Source organism: Taeniopygia guttata, chromosome 2, assembly GCF_048771995.1.
Source record: "Taeniopygia guttata chromosome 2, bTaeGut7.mat, whole genome shotgun sequence".
Lineage (NCBI taxonomy): Eukaryota > Metazoa > Chordata > Aves > Passeriformes > Estrildidae > Taeniopygia > Taeniopygia guttata.
Genome location: NC_133026.1, coordinates 98,054,595 through 98,077,607, shown reverse-complemented (window position 1 = coordinate 98,077,607; position 23,013 = coordinate 98,054,595). Strand labels below are relative to the sequence as shown.

General features: G+C 33.9%; 1 protein-coding gene across 1 annotated transcript in view; it reads left to right on the top strand.

Annotated features, from left to right (window-relative positions):
* Positions 1–22,571, top strand: part of CDH7 (cadherin 7) — a 91,173-nt gene extending 68,602 nt beyond the window's left edge. Inside the window, exons 9-12 of the mRNA XM_002187051.6 lie at positions 566–687; positions 2,084–2,201; positions 4,213–4,464; positions 11,663–22,571. Coding sequence (XP_002187087.3) covers positions 566–687; positions 2,084–2,201; positions 4,213–4,464; positions 11,663–12,156 — 986 coding nt within the window. The 3' untranslated portion in view covers positions 12,157–22,571. The remainder of the gene's footprint in view (positions 1–565; positions 688–2,083; positions 2,202–4,212; positions 4,465–11,662) is intronic.
* The last annotated feature ends 442 nt before the right edge of the window (positions 22,572–23,013 follow it).

Genomic DNA, 23,013 nt, shown 5'->3' with positions numbered 1-23,013 from the left:
TTAACTAGTGTATCAGTTTAGGATGGGATTCATATTTAAGGTGTTCAAGATGTTAATGACAATATCGAAATACTTAGTTCTATGTGCACTTTAAATACTTTGGGATTTGCTTCAGAATACAGCCTGCTCTTCTTTTCTTTTACACATAGCTGATAAAATTCTGGTTTTGACTTCTCAATAGACTGAGCCATCTGAAATTCAGGAAAAAAAAAAGTTTAACCCATAATAATCATGCTATTTCCAATATGAATAGCAATGTTCTTGCTAGCTTGGTAATGATTTTACGTCATCATACTTTTATCCTTCCATGTGATTTCATTCAATGCTGTGATTAGTAAGATTTCCAGTTTATCTTGAGAGTAAAATCTTAGGTTAATTGAAGCAGCTGGAGCACATAAATATTGGTCTAGAAGATCAAGACAAGAGCTTCCTTTGTATTTGAGAGAGGAATTGTAAATGATTTGACATGCATATCCAAAGAAAGAATGCAAAAAAAAAGATAATGACCTTCAGAATAACTTCCAAGGATCTCCTCTTAATTGTTTTATTGGACTTTTTCCTATAGAGAATCCAGCACAGATTGGGAGAGGCTATGTAGCCATCACAATCCTTGACATCAATGACAACGCCCCTGAGTTTGCCATGGAATATGAGACAACTGTCTGTGAAAATGCTCAGCCTGGTCAGGTATGTCTTGATAGATTTTATCTTTATTTTTACCAGATAATCAGCCATCCTTTATGAAAGATTTCCAGCTTTAAGATAAAGAAAAATTGTCTTACAACACTAAGAATGAGGCTCTGAAGAACAATACAAGCAAACAATAGAAAAGATACAGGTATAAAAATTATTGGTTGAAAGTAGTGTTAAAATCTCTAGCTTTCTTACTTCTATAACTGATACATTTTACTTAATTCACCTAATTTTGAATTATAATGAGAACACATACTTTCACCTATTTTTTCTGGGAAGTGGGAAGCAGTAACACAAAGATCATCCTGAGACTAAATGTCCACCATTCCGAAAATGAGTACACACTTTTAATCCCCCCAGGAAGTATGGACCTTAAGAACACAGTTTCACAATGGCAATGTATTCCTATTTTTTTATTCCAATATTTTCAACGAAACAAATATCTTCCAAGTAGTCACAGACTTAATTAAATCTATCGCTTGTTGTTTGGCCTTGGTGTCCCTCATATTTTGCCTTTCCCTCTCTACTTTGGAAGACCTCACAACATCATGTACTTTCTCAGTCTCTCTTTCCACTTCCAGAAAACCTGTAGATGTTGCACCTGCATAGATCCTGCATATTTCTAGGAAGACATTGTGCTTTTGTGCCTTCTCTTAGTGTATTGTCCTTCCTGTGGTAAATGTTTATTGCACATTTCAAAATCACCTCATAATTTAAATTCTGATAAAACCCCACTATGATTATTAGTTTGTATTAATGAGAAACACAGACTATGCATGCTCTTATTGTTGTAACTCTCTGTTTTCCCTGTGCTCTGATCAGAACTGGACCAGAAAATTAGAATTTCCAATTTTTGTGGATTTTTAGCCTGGTGACACTTTCTTTAGAGGTAGATTTTGACAGAATTTTAGAAAATGAAATGTTAAAAAATGTTAGGCATGAAACTCCAGAAAACAATAATAATATACTTATGATGTGCCTTTCTGTTTTCCATTATATTAAAAAAAAAAAAAGTACATGAATTCAAATGCTCAAAAACATCATGGTTTCCTTGTGAAGGTTTACAACATTGATTGCAGTCACTGATGACTCACTAAGACACTAAGAGCCAACCGAAGACACACTTCTTCCATTGTTTATCATTCCAAGCTCCGGTGAATCACAGGACCTTTTTCCCAGAGCCTGCAGAGCATTGCTTCGGCCAATAAATTTGGTATAGGTAAAGAATTGAGTCAAACATTAATACATTCTTAATCTACATGCTTAGGAGATTAGAAAACCAAAATTCAAAATTATTAGAATTTGAGAGAGGGTTGATATTTTGGTAAGTAACAGAAGGGTTATGTAATGTACATATGCTTCAATGAAACCCTGATGTATCTCAACACAGGTGATCCAAAAAATTAGTGCAATTGATAAGGATGACCCACCAAACGGCCATCAGTTTTACTTCAGTTTAACAGCAGAGGCAGCAAATAACCACAATTTTACATTGCAGGACAACAAAGGTAAGAATTTTGATTTGGTGAGTATTCACCAATAGCACCTTCCATTTTCAATGCAGCATGCTTATTATGACCTACATAAACTTCTGTTCTGGTAAGGATATAAACTACAACCAGCCTGCCAAATAATTTTATCTGTATACTATTTGTCAAAAGAATTAAGCTGTTGTTTGAATTATTTAAAGCCTTGAGCCAAACAGAGCAGCATCAAATCTTTAAATCTTTATTTTTTTTTTTTTCTTTTCCCCATACGTCACTCTTCAAATTTTTTGCATGTATTTATAGGTTTTTGTCTAAACTAGATTTTACCTTGGAGAAGTGACTGAAAAATGTCCAGGAATTAATGTCTTATTAATATAACTCTGGGCATAAAAAATGAGTACACGATAGATGGAGATGTTTTGTGATTTGTGGGGCTATTGTTTGGTTTTTAGAAAAATAAATATTTTCAGTAACTAGCTATATCTCCTTTTGAAGAATGCTTTTGATAAAATATTTGCACAGACTTCTTATGACTGTTTCCTCAAAGACTCCTAATGACGTCCCATTTCTGTTAGTTAAAATATCTGAGAACACACTCTAATTACTGCCCTCATTAGTTGCACTGCACAGTACAGCAGCTGGGCACGTGTCAGGCAGTTTAGTTATTAGCTGTAGCAAACAGAGCTAAATAGACAGGGTATTGCTCTTTCATTGCTCTTTTATGGATCAGTACTTGGCCAGAGCTACAAAGTCATCTTATTAGTAAAACCAGAAAAACAAACATGAACACTGAAGGACACTATTTGTACAGGAAGACATGGAATAATGTTCAGTAAATGTGACCTAATAAAATTCTTTCACCCAGGTCTTCCTTGCCTTACCTTACATATAGTTAATGAAGTGTTTAATTTTCCTTATATGAACAGCTTTCAGTTTAAAACTGGAGTATCTAATAGTAGCAATGATCAAAATAATAAAAGTGAATTAGAATAAGACTGTTCAGAAATCTGACTTAATGAAAACTGTAAAGTAGATAATGAAAAGAGACACTCTTCCAGAGAACTTATAATTTGATAAAAGTAATACTAGGCTTTTGTAATGCCTGTAAAATCAGTGGACGTACAGGACACAGCAGCAGCTGCATTATTCAACATTAGTTAATTTTATGCATTTCTTGTGTGATGTTATATCAAGAGCTGTTCACGTATTTTGTCAGATTGTAATAGATGACGCAATAAGACAACTTTACTGGCTACCAAAATGTCTGTCTATGGATAGATAGGTAAGTAGATAGATAGGCAGACCAACTGACTGAACATCCTGGGGGATGTAACTCCCTGCCTCTCAGGAGCTCTCAATCTGTGTTGTACACAGTGACTTTTGCATATATCTTATTGAAAACACAGCCTTTATAATCACACAACTCAGATCACTGTCAAACTATACATTTTAGACTAATTATAATAACCATCTTGAATCTCAGAAGCGTTTGAAAACAACAGCATTTCTTTGTTGCATGCACAATTCCCTTGTTTTTGCAAGGACTGAAATTTTTTTGCATTAGAAAAATATTTCATTGATCTTCAGAACCCATTCTCCTATTAATATGGTCATTGCTTCCATTACTATGATATCTATATCTGTAAATAGTAGAAATAGATGCTTGTAAATTAACTGGAAACATGTATTTAAATACCTAATATGATCACTGAAGGGGAATTTTTTTTTGTAATGATCTCATCTTCAGCTGTATATCCAGATTGTGAAAATGTAAGCTTAGCTGAAAACAAATGGATTTCTGCATGTTTGAAATACCCTTTTGTTGAAAATATAAATTTTCTTGTTTAGTTGTGCGTGATTTTTTGGTTGATCTTACCTCTGCAGCTTCAAAAATATATGACTGGGAAAGATAAACTTGTTGAAAATATATGAATGTTTTTAAAGTCTTTAAGTAGAAGGCTATAGTATTTATAGCCTTGTGTTTTAGAAAAGTCACATATTTTATAATTTGTCTTTTTATTCCTTTATCTAGATAATACTGCGACAGTATTAACCAAAAGAAATGGGTTTCGAAGACAGGAACAATCTGTTTTCTACTTGCCAATATTCATAGTGGACAGTGGATCTCCTTCACTTAGTAGCACTAATACTCTCACCATCAGGGTCTGTGATTGTGATGCAGATGGTATTGCTCAGACATGCAATGCAGAAGCATATATCTTGCCTGCAGGACTCAGCACTGGAGCCCTGATAGCAATATTGGCTTGTGTCTTGACACTGCTAGGTATGTCTTCTTTCTCTTATCCTTATTTTCCATTCAATGCATCCTAGCAAAAGATGCATTCATATAAGCTTCGACATCCCCCTCTGCCCTGATTTCTGTGAACAGGCACAGATAGTATTCAAGAAAGAACAGTGTTTTGTATCATTAGCACAAAAAAAACCCTTTAGATTTGGATTATCAATTTAGATATTTTGTTTCTATATCAAGATATAAGAAATAACAGTGAAAGCAAAAAACATTACTTGCATCAAATGTAATATCTAAGAAATAGACAATGCAGTTTATGAAAGCATTTGGTTTAACATACTCACCATATAACCAGTAGCAGTGCATCCCTTTTCCACAGGCATAACTGTTTTTAAATATTTACTGATTTGCATAGGACAAAAGATATTCAGAAAGTACAACAGATGCAACTTACTCATGAGAATCATAATTAATTGACATCATTTGCAGACTGATCTTTTGTTACTTCTGCAAATGGTAGCACAGCTGGATTTTATGCTGAGCAGTGAAACTGCAACTAGATAAAAGGCAGTGGAAAAGAGTAGAGTGGTGTTAACATCCCAGTTTGCTTATCATTTCTCATGTAATACCTAGTCATTAAACAGTAAATGGGACAGTAAAGGGTCCAATCAAGAAATAAAGATGAAGGATAAGGTGAACAAAAGTGAACTTTTGGTTTTTGTCTGAAAAGTCTTATGTTAACAGGGTACCTGCTTCAGCACACAAGAATTTTCATCAGTGTTACTGTCAATTAAAAGATTTTCTATTACCTATCTGTACATACCAGTCGAAGGAAAGGGAGAAGACCAGTCTTCTTATGCTGGTATAATCCCAGTGGTGTTTTATCTGCCACTGTTATCAAAGTAATTTGCATAGGTCAAATCAAGAGACTTGTGTCCAAAATTCTGTCCATGGCACTATTTCCACCATGAAGAGATATGTCTTCTTTCACACTCTGATTCATGTTGCTTCAAACCATTAGAAGGACATATTCCTTCTGCTAAAATACTTCTAAAGTACTCCAAAATGAAAAACCTGCTGCATACTTTTTTTTACAGAGTAATAAAGATCACTATCTCTGCAACCAACTTACTCAGTAGCTATATATATATAGGAGATGGCATTTTTAAAGTTTTCCATCTCCGTGACAGAAAAAAATCTAACACCATAAGACTTTATTCTCACTCAACACATGGTGGTTAGGCCTAGATTTAAGAAATGGAAGGGAATTATTGCCAAAAGTTTTTATGAGCATTTTTAAATACCATTTTTTTAGTAGCATTTCTAGCCAATTTATGTACACAAATGAACTTTATTTGGACACGAAGCTAAATGTTAGAGTTCAAAAAGATATAAAAATATTCTCTTATATCAACTGGCATTAGTATCGGTGAAAAAAAAAACCCGCTTTAAACTTTAGTCCAATATACTGAGGAATAAAAGTCTTGTAACCATAGCAATTCATTTGATCCCAAAAGGAAATCTCACCATTTTTTGTTGTACATGAAAAGCAACTTTCTGAAGATTACATAGGAAACTGCTGTAGGTACTATGCAGCTTGGTCTGGTCATAAACTTTTCTTAAATAGAAGTAATCGGATTTTAAGAAGATCATTGAGTGGCACCAAATAACTTGCTTATTCTACTCGGTACAGCAGGAGTCAAATGCAACCAATAAACCAACAAACTTAAGCTTTTATTCCAATTATTTTTAAAGTGTTCTGAACAAGGGTTTGGTAAAAAAATCTTGCATATTACCACCTCACCACTGATTTTATTTGTAAAAGACTTTGGTTTTTCAAAGTCATCTGTCTGAAGGCATCAACATTGTTTATCCAAAAAGACATTTGTATGTGCCACTGTCACTTCTAGTCTAAACTGTTCCTTTTGAGTACAGTTCAAAGCTGCAGGAGCAGGTTAGGCTGTGTTTGTATGACAACCCTGGTTTTGAGTGTTGTATTTTGGAACTGTATCCCGTTTTAGTCTCAGCTACAAGCCAGTGTCCACCAGGAAGAGGTACCTAAGCATCCCTGATGCCCAATGAAACCCAGCTGCTTGCCTGGTCTCAGAGCCTTTCTTCTTCTCTCATTTGCTCTTAGAATATGTTTTCTGGGAACAGATGCATAGTGGTATTGCTAGGAATTTACTTTTGCCCTTTTGCTCTTTGCATTCATTCCTGAGAAAAATGCTGAAGATCTACTCATACAGCCTAAAAAACAGGCTTCGGCTTTTGGCAAATATTTCCAGGACTAGAAAAAAGGATGCACATTTTTGTGTAAGACTTTATCAGTGAAAAGAGGATACAGTCTACTGGATCAATATCTTTTCCTAACCCATGATTAACACACAGTGCAAATTCAGTCACATTAATCAATGTCATCTTAATGTTGGTGCTAGTTGTAAAGCATAGAAAGCATGAAATTTGCATAGATGGAATGCATTCTGGCACCAGGGTCCTGAATTCTCAACCAGGTCTTACTTTTGTAAAGTTGATATGATATACTTTTTGGTCTTGCCCTGCACATCCCTAAGGCTGATATATAACCATTTGTCATTACCAAGACCCAGATTGTCTCAATGGGATTTCTTAATATTACTACTTTTACTTAAGCAACCAATCAGTTTTAGATAAGCACAAGCATAAGTCAGTTTTCACTGACTCTAAGAAAGATGAACATTATTAAATTACACTCTTTTATGATAATTGTATATAATATAGACTATTTTTTTTAAATGAAAATAATTTTTAAAAGCTAAAAGCATTAAAAAAAAATCTCTTTCTATCTTCAGACTGACTGATGGAGATTAAATTGTAAATTATATTTCACAAGAAAATGCCAGTACTTTTTAAATTACTCAAAACAGCTTTCCAATTATGCAGTGAGGCTAAGTTTTACAGAAAGAAAAAAAAATCTAAAAACTCCTCAAAAGCATATGAAAAGGCAGTTTGATGAATTTTGAACTACACATAATTTTGAGGAAAGCAAGTAAAATTTCTTTAACTTTTCTGAAAATTAGATGGTAATTTAATTGAAGGTAATTTGTTTTTCAGTTAGCATCTTCCAGAAACAGTAATTGCTTTTGTAACAACTGTTTGGCATAAAATGTTTACATAAAATCACACAAACAGAATATTCACCTGTAGATAACGTAATCACATTTGAGAGGTTAAGTATTTTCTTTGTACTGATGCAATGGAAAGCTATATTGGCGTAATATTTTTCATAATTTTTGTCTTTCATACTTCTGAATGTAATCTATTAGTGTCTCCTATTTTTTTAGGATGGCTGAAGAAAGCTTCCTATTGGTGTGGCATTAGAGTTTACAGGGATAATATGTTAATAAAACTTGAAAATACAGCTTTAAATTTTTTTTCAGTTGAAAGACATAAAATTTGTTATCCTTATAAAAATACTTGCAAAACCCAAATTAAATCAGAACACATAACTGAACTGCGATTTGTAAACAAGGAGAAGCAGATTCTAGTCTACCTATTCTCTAAATAGGTATAACATGTACAGAATGTGACTATGTTATATGTGTAGGGTTTGGCCTTGCAGTTTTAAAAGCGATAAATGTGTAACTGGGGGAAAACATTTAACTAGGGGTACCCAAAGAAACACTTCCAGAAGATGGTTGAATATTAAATGCAGCAGCTGTTTTCTGAAAGTTAGGGAGCTGATTAGGGTCACTCAGTGTGGACATTTAAAGGTTACAGTGACTTTGCAAATATCAGGCCAAACTGATTAAACAATAGGTATGGGTGAAGTTTGTTAAGTGGGAATTAAATTCAAGTTTCCTGAGTCTTGGCCTCTGTAATCTCCAAGCCTGATGTGACTGTACTGGCAACTGCAAGGTATAACTAAATAGGTTATTAGCGTACTGCTTAGATGGCTGGGGATGTCCAATCAGCAGCTTTATGAATCATGACACACCTAAGGCATAAACCAGTGTGCAGATCTGCTCGCAGCTGATGTGGTTTATTGCTATAGTAAATTCCTGGCTTAGGGGTGTAGCGTATACAATTCATGGTAATGCATGTGATTTAGCTCTGTGCCTTTCTGTATAGCTCTCCATGTAGTCTTCTCCCTCAGGGCCTCTCACGACTTTATGGCTCCCTTACAATTTTGTTGCAGTTGCCTTGAGTACAAAAGGAAAAATTAATACTAAACCAGAGAAATATGTTCGGGTGAACAAAACCTGACTTATTACCAGATCATACCAAAATGGAAATTTCATGGTAATTCCAGAAAGCACACCGAAAAGTGGCAAAGCAAAAATCCCCTCGTGCACTCAAAGGTGTTTGTTGAAAGACTAATTTGGGTATACTGAAACTACAAACATTAAATGTATGTTAGACACAAGGACAAAACTGTGTATTACCGCAGCTAATACAAAGACAATTTTTTTTGCTTGGCTACTGTGTCTATTAAAGGAAATCAATATTTCTAAAAATTTAGGTAAATTAGGAGAATTAAAAGGTTAGTTTAAATCAGTCTTTGTTAATTCTGGTTACTAAGACTTTATAATTAGCAGCTTAAAATATCTATTGATTTATTTGTTAAATCCCATATGAAATCTGCATTGTCATTTCATCTCCTTAGTATGAGTTAGGTGTATCTGTATGAAGCCAATCTAGTGCCCTCAATGTGCAACACATTTGTGCCTAAAGGTTTTCCACTGTATTATTTCTTTTCTAAGAATCATGAAATTAAGTTTTTAGAAGTTCAGACAGTCCTTAATTACTTATTGTCTGTTTTTGTCATAAATGTTGGAAATAAAAGCCCAACGTGACTTAATGAGAAATGAAAAACCTTTGAAAGTATTTGCATTTGATTTAAATAGCAGTGAAAATTGTTTAAGGTTTGTATTCATTTCTGCAGCTCCTGCAATGCAGCTACAGCTTTGTTCATTTAGAGGTTAAACTTTATTGTTCATGGCTGCTGGAAAGGCTAGAAATTAATAATCTTATAAAGTTATCTAAATGCTAAAATATTTAACCTTTAGAAAGACTCCATATTTTTCTTGGCTTCAAGCAAATGTGAGAGGTGGAAGGAACACTATCTAAAACATTCATTGTATTGTACCTTTAGGCAGACCTTCCGACTAAGTTTATTATTTTACACTTATTAGCATGTCTTTAACTTTCAACATGAAGTATGTTAAGAGGGACAGTAGAGTAAAAATGCATTTATTGAGTAAAGTAAATGATAAGATGCTTACTTATATGGCAATAAATATGTGTCAGTAAATGTTAAAAACAATAATTAAGAACTTATGTCAATATAAATCTTGTTTGAAATATCTATTTGTACTGTCAGAAAGGTAATTTTACTTTAAAATATTTTTTACAACAAGGAAAAACATTAGGAGTGGAGTGCAATTGTATCTGATGACAATTTTATGTTCTCTGCCGTATAATTTGCAGCTTATTATACAAATATCAGAATGTTTTGAAATTTCACAAATGTCACTCTAAAGGTCAATATTTCATATTATTAAACTGCATATGTAAATATAGTTCAAAGCAAAATGCCCCAAACTAGTGGCTTCTGAATTCAATACATAAAGGATGAATCAGGTAGTTGCCAGGGGCAAAACATGTGAAAGGGTGATGTTGATTACATAGTTAATATAGTCATGAGACATCTATTAGTAGATGTGATTATTGGATATATGAGAAAAGAAGAAAGAATTGTTGTGAAAATATTGGTGGAAAATTTTAGGGGAAAAAATGTATTTGCAGCTTTATTTTTAGACATGTGGGGCTCCAAAGAGAAATAAAAATAGTGCAGAAAGGCATTTCTGGCTTTAGAAAATTTCAAATATTACTATAACATCTGTAGACATATATTTGTTCTTTCTTTCTTGTATAATGTACTGGTTTATTCTAGCCAAGTGATCCTAATATTAAATCATTCCTCGCAATGACTAGATTGATACTGATTTTAAGATCACTCCATGAAAAGGCTTTCAAGAATGGTAATCCTGCATCATGCAATTTTTGGAGGCCACTTTTGAGACTACCTAGGGAACCTCAAGCTTAATTTTATCTCTATCACCTTTTAGCTTTTGCTTTTTCCTATGTTTCTACAGCATTTAATTGGGATTGTAAGTAAACATTGAAAATGCTATCAATGCATATAATCACATAATCTTAACATTAAAAATAATCATAAAATCATAAGAGATTAATTAAATGTGGAATGACACTTTTCAACATACTGTTATTTTTGCAACCATAGTGATGCCTATGATTTCCTAGGAGTGTCATTAACTCAGCAAATGTTATCCAGATGCCACAATATAGTATTAATTATTTTCCATGAGGATGATTCACACTCCATCATGTCTCACAGATGGACGCAATATTCATAGCATTGGTTCCATATTTTGTGTGTCACCAGTGATGTTTCCCTACCAAAACTGTATTAGAACAAGAGGAGCCCTGAGTTATTTTTTTTTTTTTTCAGTGCTTTTGGCTTCCACTGCAGCTTATTATTAGCTTTCAAGCAGAAAGAAACTTTAAGGGTTAAAATTAAATAACTAATTACATTTCTAGTACTGGTTCATCCAGTAAACTCTAGCCCTAGCAGTTCTCATTAGATGTAAGGCATGAATCTCAAGTGCAGTACTTTGCACTTTTCATGAAAGTGAGATCTCATATAGCAGTAGCTTTTTACACATTGCTTAAAAATTCGATGTTCTCCAATATAAAATTTTTAAACTGTTTTTATTCAGCAGATATTGGTCTATGCTTTAAATCAGTCACTTTCCAAATCATGGTTTTTAAATTCTATTCCGTCAATTTATGAATGTGCATTTTTCACTTGGGCATTTAAGAGTTCAGGAAAAGGTATTTTTATTTTTTAAAAATTATTATTATTTCTTGGCTGTGAGATTATCAGTTAGACTGAACCTGTATTGAAATTTATGTTTAGCAAACAATATAGGATGTTAGAATTACAGATGAAGATGTTAATCCCAAATGATTTGGGAAATAGATTCTTTAGGGTCTAGAAAGCTTTTGGTTTAAAAGTTATTTCATAATCTGCTAGATTTCACATCTAGCTGCATACATTTCTTGCTATTTACTTGGGTCTCTGCCATATAAATTAATGACTACTTCCAACATTTGGAAAAACACGAGAAAACTTCAGCACTGATAAAACTCTAACTTTTCTTTGTTCCAGTTCTTGTCTTGCTGATTGTCACCATGAGGCGACGGAAAAAAGAGCCCCTCATTTTTGATGAAGAGAGAGATATCAGAGAAAACATTGTCAGGTACGATGATGAGGGTGGTGGAGAAGAAGACACAGAGGCTTTTGACATGGCTGCCTTGAGGAACCTCAACATCATGCGAGACACCAAGACCAGAAGGGATGTGACACCTGAGATTCAGTTCTTGAGCAGACCGACTTTTAAAAGTATCCCAGATAATGTCATTTTTAGGGAATTTATCTGGGAAAGACTAAAAGAAGCTGACGTGGACCCCTGCGCGCCACCCTATGACTCCCTGCAGACGTATGCATTTGAGGGGAATGGCTCAGTGGCAGAGTCACTCAGTTCTTTAGATTCCATCAGCTCAAACTCTGACCAGAACTACGATTACCTCAGTGACTGGGGCCCTCGTTTTAAAAGGCTTGCAGATATGTATGGGACCGGACCAGAATGCTTATACTCCTAGCCTTGGAACCTTTCTCTGAAAATGCACTGAAGAATATTAAAACAGAAAACTCAACCTAACAGACTGAGGAAAGTTGTAAATATTTTCCCATTTTTAAAATTTTAGGTTGTTGGTTTTTTTTTGGTTTTTTTTGCCTTGATGGAACATACCTTCATTAGACTTGTCCTAGGGACTGCACTGACCACACAGAATATGAGCATTTGGTGGCATTTTTTGATAAAATGAAATGCTCAGCCGCGTTCAAATAGATAGCAACCCTCACATACCTGCAGAGGCAACTCACTTTCAAGAGTATGTTATACAGTAACCTCAGTGAGCTGGTGATACTCTGTAGATGCCTTCGCATTATTGCTATATTGAGAATACAGAGTCTCTGTTTTAAGAAGAAATAAAATTTCAAATATGTAACTCAATACAATATTATAGTACATTGTATTTACACAGGCAAGGGTTTTTTAAGCAAATTTTCTTTACTGTATGCATAAAGTTAACTAGAACAAAAGTAGAAGGACTGATGAAAACTAACAAAAACCCAAGAAATGATTTTTTGTGTTTCTCCCTGTTTGTTCTCAGAGCTATTTAATTAGAAATCTCTGTAATTTTCTGGGTAGCTTTTGAGAAATTATTGTTTGTATTAAGAATTCCAGAGTATCATCAACTTACAAAGTAGCTTAAAATCCACATATAATGATAAATATGGAGGTGTAGTCTTATGGATGAGAAGCTTTGTGATGCCCATGTAGGTATAGAAAAGGTGTTGCTATCTATTTGCTATTTTTTATTCTCTCTTCTGATTTGTACAGGAGAATTTATCCTTTTTTATTATTGTTTGACATAAAGTGTTATATTTATTTTGGAACTACAATCTCCACTGAATTCAGGTCCATTTTACTGCCTCATGGTTTTAGACTTGTCAGAACATGCTGATTTTTCTCCAGTCTCAGATAAATGTAGGAAATGAAGTATGGAAGTGGAGAAATTACAGTAAACAAGGCCACCCACCATTCATCCCACAGAAAGGAGAGCAGCTCCAAGGATGTGTAATTGCTCTTCTGAGCCATTATAAAGTCTGAGACACTTAAAGAAGAAATTTGTACATTGAATTTTTTGAAAGAAGACTGCAGAGGTAGCTGGGAGTGTCTTTAATGCAAGATTTAATCTTCTACGTGATATATGTTTCAAAGACTGTAAACACCTTGCTCTTCCCTTCTCTTTTGCTGCAGATGAATCATAGTAAAAGATGTTTTCTATTTCTTTCTTATGTTAAGCAATGTAATACTATTAACTTCAGAGGTCATCTTTATACCCTGTTGCACATAAGTATTATTTCCCCAAGGTGTTAAATCACTACACGTAATTTCTATGCTGGTTCAGGAGTGCCAAAACAGAAGGACAACTATTGTTGGTTAACATACTGTATGATTTTGAAGTAGGATTTCTTAGAATAAGACAACTTTTTTATGATTCTGACAATATTTATACTTCATCTTTCATGATTTATTACTAGATAATAAGACATATATTAGTATATAAGTAAAATAGTTAGTTTAGGCATTACTTCAGATTTTTTTTTTTTGTTTTAGATAAAATGTAGATTAGTTCCTAAATTAGAGTCCCTTCCTGCAAATTTTTTGCTTGTACCTAACTTGAAATGACTTGACCTGTCTGCAATTACTGAGAGATACACAGAATTGCTTACAGAACTGTATTTGTGAACAGAAGGTGCTCCGCAGAGGATGATGCACACTGTAAAAGTACTTCTTTCTGGAGAAGGATCCTTGTACTCAAATCCTAATGTATGAGTGATGTGAGGCTGGGGGATGGGAAATTGTCATTAAGGCTCTGTAATTTTTGCAGCCCAGCATTATCAATTAATTATGTGAAAGTGGCCTTCAGCTCCAACAGAAAAGAAAAATAATTTTAGCCATCTGCAACACACTTAATTTGAGTTACATGTTAATAGACAATCATTGTTTCATAATTCAGTAGATTTGCTTCTAGTTGTATGAAATATATATATATAGGCATATATATATATATATATATATATGACAGATTTTGTAATGGAACTGAAAGATATCGTCCCTGACTTTTAGTCATACATGTAAGATTTTCAATAAAAATATTAAAAAATAAGGAAAAAAAAAGAACCATGTGTATACAGTTTAATGAGAACAAGATATGCTGCAGAATATAAGCAGGTATTAAATCAGAAAGGTTCTGAAAGAGCAGTTTTTCATTAATCTCCTTTTTCTTTGTGGGAAGATAATTCATGCATCTGGATTAAGATGTCAAAAATGCTGATTTTAACACATAACATTCACAAGAGATTTAAATGTGGTTTAGAGCATACAACCCAATTACCTTGTTTTTCTACCTTCTGTATCTGTAAAAAACCCAAAGACCTCCACTAGGAGGAAACTATGTTATTTCTTCGATGTGCTTTCTACAGAAAAAAAACATGCTTTATTCTGACACCATGAAAACTCTTGCACATATATATGTTTTCTCTTGCACAGTTCTTATTTAATTTTGTTGTTACATTCTACGTGCTTACCTGCTGATTGTATTGTTGCAGTAAGAAAGGAAGGTGGAAATCCCCTGTTTGGTGACAGATATTACTATCGCATACATATACAGGTGTGTGTAATATGCACACTATATAATGATCACCAAAAATTACCATGACTATAGGTTTTTACAGTTTGTAATCTGATTCAAATTCTTTTGTTGAGTCTTATTTATGTTGCATAGCTGGATGGCATAAAGTATATTCTACTGACTAAATACTATAAAACATAAAAAATGTTTTCTCTGTCCTGGAAAGGTAATGAAATTATTTGGGCAAATTAATCAGAATAGTCCTTTAAAAAGACTTCCAATACTTATTTATTGAACTTTCTGAAGAGCTTCAGTATCTAACTAGAGGCCACAAATCCTAGATAAAAAATAGGTCAAACATTGCCATCACTCCCATCTTACAGTGGAATAACATGTCTTTCCTTCTACCATATGCCAATGGAATAATTTTATTTCAAACTGAGTTTTCCAAGAATCTTGAAAAGTGCACAGTTTTAAGAGTGTTACTAAAATATCCCTACATAAAATTAAGCTGTTTGAAAAAGACTTAAGGTAAAGACTTCTTACTCTGTTTGGACCACTTTGCAATCTACTGAATTCAACAGAGTCAAACAATGGACATTCTGACTTATATTCCTTATTTAAAAGAATAAACTTAGTGTACTTACTCCAGGTTATATTCCCACTAAGACATAGCACAGGCCTTCCTAAGCCTCCTAGTTCTGATGGCTGCTAAGTAGGACTCATGGATTTTGATGCTACCAACTGAAATTTCTCCTACTCTTGAAGAATTAAGGGAGAAAAAAAAACCAAACAAGTTCCTATTTCTTTTATTTGTTGTTTCAAAAGGCAGAGAGAGGATTCATCACCTTTTCAGTTAAGGTATTTTCTAAGCCTTTTTTCCTGTTTACAATTCAGGTGTTAGCAATAATTAATAAAAAAACCCTTTCCTATAATTCTTTTCTTTTAGAGATTTTGGATGAAAGCATGTGATAAAATATAAAATTTCATCATCATATTTTAATGGAAAAATACTCTTGTATGATATAAAGAAAGGTCATACTTTGTCATTCTGGAAAAGAAATAAATATAAATAAAGCATACACTTACACTGGCTTTTAAGATCCTTAAAGAGTTGAAAAGTGAACACAGTTACATATATAAAATATAGTATTAAATTCTTGGTTGCAGTCCATCATGTGACTGATTTTAATTTTTTAAATATAGATTTTTTTGGTCTACTTTAGAATCTATATAGGGTAATACTGCTTTGAGGCATCACTGTCTTCACTTCATTAGCAATAGAAGGGGTCAAGTATATTTTCACTGGTCTGTACCTCTAAAACTACATTGCTAAAGATAGAAATGTCTATTTATTTGACAGAAACAGGAAATTCTACAAGACACCAAGCTCTAAAAATTACTTTCTTAACTATGCCATCCTTAAGTTTGACAGATCTACTTCTAAGTTTTTCAAATACATCCTAAGATATATTTTCACCCCAGAATGATTCCTTCTATTCCAATAGTTATTCTTCAGTTCATTTTTAATGCAGCTAAAAATATCTTTTATTGTTTACTGATTATTTTTAATAGTTTTCTTCCTTAACTTTTGTTCTTTGAACTAGGGGAATCTCACTATACAATATAATCTATTTTCTACATGAAGGGAATTAAAAAAAGTCTACATAGCATAGTCTCTACTTTGTTACTATAATATACCTTTTCTCACAAAAGAAAGAAAAAATATTTCCCTATGGTACATAAAATCTGCAAAACCTTAAACCATACAATTGCTTGATTTGCCTCATCACTATATGGCACAAGATTGTAATGGAATCTTTATGTAAAGCCTTATATATCTGATCAAACACAACGAAAGAAGAAATCAGCATAAGGATTTCCTGGAAATCAGAAGAAAATCTCATTTGAAGCCACAGTGGAGTGTTGCAAACTCTTTTCATATGTGAACACATATTTTCTAAAATTGTGTGTATGTTTAAACATTCCACTCCCAAACCATTCCTTTAAAAATACCTTTCTTTAATCAGAGAGTATCTGGAAAAAGGCATTCCTACTCTCAAAAACTTTGCTTATCCTCATCAATGACTAAAAAAGAAAAGTATAATTTAGACTCAGGCAAAACTTTTAATATTGCCCCCACAACAAAAGCAAATTTGTGTCATATTTTCACCCAAAGTAGTTTAAAAACTGTTTGAAGTGTCGCATGGACTGTGATTTCTATCAATTTTTTTGAGATAATATCTGATTGAAATTTTTATTCCTAGAAATGATGTAAGGTTAAATGAAGTTTAATATTTGTATGACTAACTAAGGTCATAAACCTGCTGTGATAGATGCTGAAACAATACTCAGGGAAAAAATAAAGGATTTTACTTTCTTCTTCTGTTCACCAATATCTCAGTCAAAGTCAGAATTTCAGTGTCCACCGAAGCAAAACCATGTTGAGTCCAAGTTGAACACAGTAGGTAATTAGATCTTGTCTCTTCCTCTCAAAAGCTAAAAGATATTTACCGTGTCATTCTATTCACATATTCTTTTCTGATTATGTCTTGACTTATCTACCTGATACCTGACAAATTGTTGTGGTTTGGGGGTCTTGGGGGGATGAGGTTTGTCTGATTGTTTATGTTTTTTTAAACGTTAAAATTGGTATTCTTTCTGAAATGCTTATGTTTGAATGAGCTGACCTTTTTCATTGAATTCTTTGGGTTTGTTTTTCTTTGGTCCAAACCGTACCACCCATGTATATCCTGACTTTTCTTCTATTTTGACTCCAAACCCACCTTTTTCTGTACTGTTAATAGCAAAAAGAAAGTCCTGAGGTGTACCCTCTCTTTGATGCCAAGAAGCTATGAAGAAAAAGATAAACAGAGGATCAACAGACTGCAGTGAAACTAATCTGTCATTTTCTTGAAATATGAACTCACAAATTCTACAGTTAAGCAGCCATTAACACCATTCAAATAGTGACATGGATCTAATCTTAAAACCTTAAAATATTCTGGCACTACTATCTGCAACTTTTGCACATTTAAATAAGTAATATTTTAGAATTGTAAAGGTTTGTTACCTATAACTCGGTTTCATCATAATTATTTATATCATGATCTTGATGCACAGAAAAAGAAGGAAAAAATGAAAAGTAAAACAGCCCAAGTACAAAATGCCCTTATGTGCACTGACATTTAATGCAGTGTTTTAATTATTGCTGTGCCTGAGAATTCCTCATACACTGACAGCTTTTTCTCTCTTTGAGACTAACTACTAATAAATTAAGATTGTGTGATATTGAGCCAGATATTCAAGCCACATTAGACCATTTGAGTTTGACAAGAATATTCAGTCTGAATTTTAATGTTATTCTATTTCCTTAATGATCAGAACATCCTTTATTATTGTCATCCCACCATTGAAATTTTATGGAGAAAGTGTTTACTGACTCACCTACAAAATGCTAGGCAAATTCTTGATTGTGTTGAAGTATTTGGCAGATCTCCCTGTGGCTTTCAAGAAGTGTCAAGATTTGTCCATTGTTAAGGGAGACAGATAAATTATCACTTAGATCATCATGATGGAAGATTGTTGCTTTGAGTTGGATACCTTTTCTTTTTGCACAATCTTTTCTACTGACTTTCCTGTTTAGAAGACATTCTCAGAATGGTGATGCAAATAGCTTAATAAGATGTTTTTAATGGCAAAAGCTACTTACTATCAGCATAGTACACATAACCTTGTTGCATTGAATACTGTACCTTTGCTCATAAAGATAATTTCTGTGCACATGCTAAATACAGACAGTGTTAGGAAAGGTTTACATTTGATGGAGTACCAATAGTAAAATACTGCCTGCAGAACAAAACCAAACCAAAGGATAACACAAACAACAGTTTCTTGTTAAAATAAATAACACAGAGAGTTTTCAGGTTGTCAAAATTAAGTTATTATATTTTCCTCAGACTGTGGGACCATCTGTAGCCTTACTGACTTCAGTGACTGCAGGTACAATCCAAATTAGCCATAATCTTATTTGGAAATATTTTTTTTTTGCTGATAATTCAGATTTTGTTAAATCATAGAAAAGGGCTGTAGCAAAAAAGTGACAGGTTAAAAGTATCAAGCTTTTTCTGGTGTTTGTAATGTTTCATTGATGATCTAATGATGCGAAAAATAATGTTTTACCAGTTACTACTGGAATATCATTTCCTTTTAGGTAATAATATTTCCATCCTGTGGAACACTGTTTTCCAGCAGTCTGCAGTGCGTGGCCTTGCCTGGCCTCATCTTAATCAAATATTTTAAAAAGTGTTAATAACAGGAGAGATTAAACAAATAAGTGGAAAGATTAATAAAAATTTTTCAATTGGTCAAGACATTATGTTTTCCTGTTCTAGGAGTGAGGAAAACATGAATGAAGCTCTCATAGGACATACAGCCTGTTGATGCAGCTATTGATTCTGTCTGGATATTTGTTTATGTTCTTTCCCAATCCATTTCTAGTAGTTTGTGACTTGATTTATCTTTCAATGGGTTAGTATGCGATAACAAAATACAACATTATTTTCAAAATTATATTTAGTAGCAGCTGATCATGAAAAATAGGTTAATATATTATGTATGACATATTTTTATTTTTTACAGTGGCTTAGCACAGGTCAGTATATTTTATTGGGACTCAGAGATTAATATAGACCAGCTAGCCTCATGCACAAAGCACCCCCATGAAGGGATTTTAATTCAAATAGCTACTACAAAATGTGGAGTTATTTAAATATTCAGAAGCTGCTGTTCCTTGGAAATAAACAGAGGTATCTAATAATCTATACTCCTTGTCTTTCTGGGAAGAGGTAGATATATGCAGGGAAGTCAGAAAGGGTAAGGTCTTCAAATTTTACACCTGTAGTGAATACGGATGAAAATCCAATTGATTACAACTAAAAGCAAGATAGAAACCCATGAGGCATCCATCAATGACAATCATTCTAATCAGTCTAAATTAGCCAATTAGCGTCATCTGTATTAAGAGCTGTCTTACTTTAGTTTGGGCTTTGTGTACTACAAAAAGCACAGCTACAGAAGCTGAAAATATTTATATTGCCTTCTGGTTAATTTTGCATTCATGAAGAGGTAAAGCAAAAACAGACCAAGGTTGTGGCTGACTGGCAGTCTGGAAGTCTGGCCTCACCTACAACATAGATAAGACTTATGGTATGGGGAAGTCATGCTGAATGTCACATGAAAGAGAAGATTTCCTCAAACCCTTTGTGCTTGATTTATGTGTTGGGAGTGGACCTCAGGAGAGCCAAGATCCTTGCGCCCAACCATTTTGTCAGTATCCCATTATGGGGTCTCTCCACTGAGCAGTCCACTGAAATGGAGGGCAGTTCAAGTAACTTGTTCAAGGACACACACCAACAGCATAAGAGAGACCCCTTCCCAGGTCTATGCAGTTGAGAGTTTTACCCACTGCCACGGACTGCCAGCATCTTTCAAGGACTCATACGAACAATTTACAGAACAATATTATTAATATAAGAGAAAATTCTGACAGGTTAAGGTCCAAAGGTTGCTGGTAATAGTATTTGACTGTAAAAACTTATTCAAAGCAATATATGGATAAGCTCTAATCCCTGAAAAAGTCAGTTAGCTAGAGATAATTATTCAGTGTGCATGGAGTATCATTCTTACCCAATAGCCATCTCCATGAGGGAGAAGACAAGTTCAGCTTGTCAGCTGATCCTGGCAGTTGCAGAGTCTTCCCTAACTTATCTCAGTTGTTAACTTTTACCATATTCTTGGTGTCTAGGTGAAACTTTAGTGACTCTAGGCATGCATCATGCTCAGAGAGGGGTGCTCATACCCTGGAGAAAGGTAGGTTTGGGATGGAGGTGAGGATCAGTATTACATCTGAGGTAACCTTGGAATGGAGATGAGCATCAGTATTATATATGATGAGAGAGATTTGACCCTGGTTTCTGGTTCAAGAATAAGACATCTCTTTCTCTCTCCCTTGGTCAGCAGCGAATGTGTGGCTTGTCAGCTAAAGTATCACTGAGTTCCCTCTTCCGCAAGGATTTCAGCTGAGCTTGGTCAACATTTCTCTACTCTGCTCCACTGCCAGTTTCATCTCACCCTTCTCATATATTGTGTGTGGGAAGTTGGGCACATTGAACGCATTCTGTCCAAAGAACAGCAACTGTATTTCCCCTATTCTTTCTGTAATGTTATAACTTCCCAGTTTTCTGTAATTTTTGCCTCAGCCTTTTCCCTACAGTGAATGACAATATCTTGTTGTCTCACTCTGCATCCTTCCACTGCTCATCTCTTTCTCTAGTTGGTATTTCCTAGAGGAGAGTTGTAACTTTTTGAATTCCCCGTGTATGGTGGTTCATACCACTGATCCCAGATGATGTTGATTAAGCCATAAAAACAGAACAGCAATACTGATACTACTTAGTACTAATAACAATGACGCTGTCAAAGAGACATTGTTAGTCTTGGAATCAGAGTATCAGATTATTACCAGATATTAGTTATCTGCCCAGCTTTCTCAGTGATCTGATCTGTGGCACTGGTTGATCCATCTTTGTCACCTCTTGACAAAAAGACCTGAAGAGGAACAGCATTTTCAATATTTTGCAGAATGAATATAATATGGCAACATTCATGTACCTGTTTATTTGTTTTTTGTTAGTTTATTTAATTCCTGGCATAAATCTGGAATAAAATATTCCCTAGCCAAAGTTAGCAACAATGTAATTTCAATGCTGTATATAGGATGGCAAGGAAGCTTCAGAAAGCAGCAATCAGTCCTGAAAATTATTTGGCATTAATATGTGATACAAATTAAATGTAATAGTCATACCAGTAGGATGGAATGCTGTAAGGAAAAAAAAAAGCGCACAAAATGGCTTCCAATACTTTAATTTCATATATTTTATGATTCATAGAGTCTCAAAGAAAGAGACATTTTAATTTGCTTAGTCATTCTGTCATTGAAAAAAGCGTTCTCTGAAATCCACAATGAAACAGTGGCATACAAATATTTTGGAGGAGTAGCATACTTTGTATTGAAGTAAAAGGAAGCTACATAGCCTTCTGTTGAGTATTCAAGGAGGTAAAGACAAATACTTGATTGATGTTTTAATATGAAAGAAGACATATTTGCAAGTAACCAGAAAGGTTTTAGGAATGTATTTTCTCCTCAGTGAACTTATTTCAACAGCTGAAGCTTGTTAATACCCAATCTTAAAGTAAAACATCTATCTTTAAAACCTTATGGTTTAACTAATATGAGACTAAAAAATAAAAACTTTATTGAAATGGAAGCGCCATCCGAGGAGGAATAATAATTCATCTTGCTTGCCATTTAATCATAAGAAAACCCAATGGCTTTGTAAATTTGAAAATCAGTTCTCTTTTTGGAAATCAGAAATTAAATGTTCCCTCACTAGCAAGTTTTTTGGCAAAGAAATATGTGAGAAAAGCTAATGGCCTTGAACAGACTATCTCACCAAACAATATCTCTAAGATTAATCTGCCATATGCATAAGGAATCATCAGGTTACAAAAGCAAAATCATATTCTGTTAGAAAACCAAAGTAGAGGCAGTTCAGGTAAGCTCTTATCAACTTCAGTAGAAAAACAGGTTTTGGTCTATCACTTTATTTTTGGAATTTTTTGGTGAATGGTAATTATATAAACCAGTTGATACAGAAGAAATTAACAAATTATTAGTTTTAAAGATGACCATGCTGTTGAAAAATAATGTGTGAAATAATTAATCAAGATTCAGGCCAATAAATCTGGACTGCTTATGTTTTTTCTGAGTCAATTAAAAAGGATGCCAATATTCTGACAGCAAAATCATTTTCTGAACTTAATGGGACCTCACAGAACATGTGTTCTACTGTTTGCTTTCACCATGTTTAAGAGAAAAAAATAAAATAAAAACAATACCCAGAGAAGCATAAGACATGAGTTCAAAGTTCTCAAAGAGAATTTTTTATAACTACTGTAGTTGTTTTATTTGCCTTCGGTAGCTCAGGTTTTGTCCAATACAGTGGCAACTATTTGGTGCTGTATTTTGTTCTAGAGCAGCAGTGAACTGACCTAGAGAACAATATGGTTTTCAACAAATTCAGCCTCAGAATTTCAGAGCTATTTCGTCACATGACCAATGACAGTAGGGCAGATAAAGACCTCTTAAGGGCCATGATCAGAACTTAACCCTCATCTTCCAAATTCCCCAGAGAC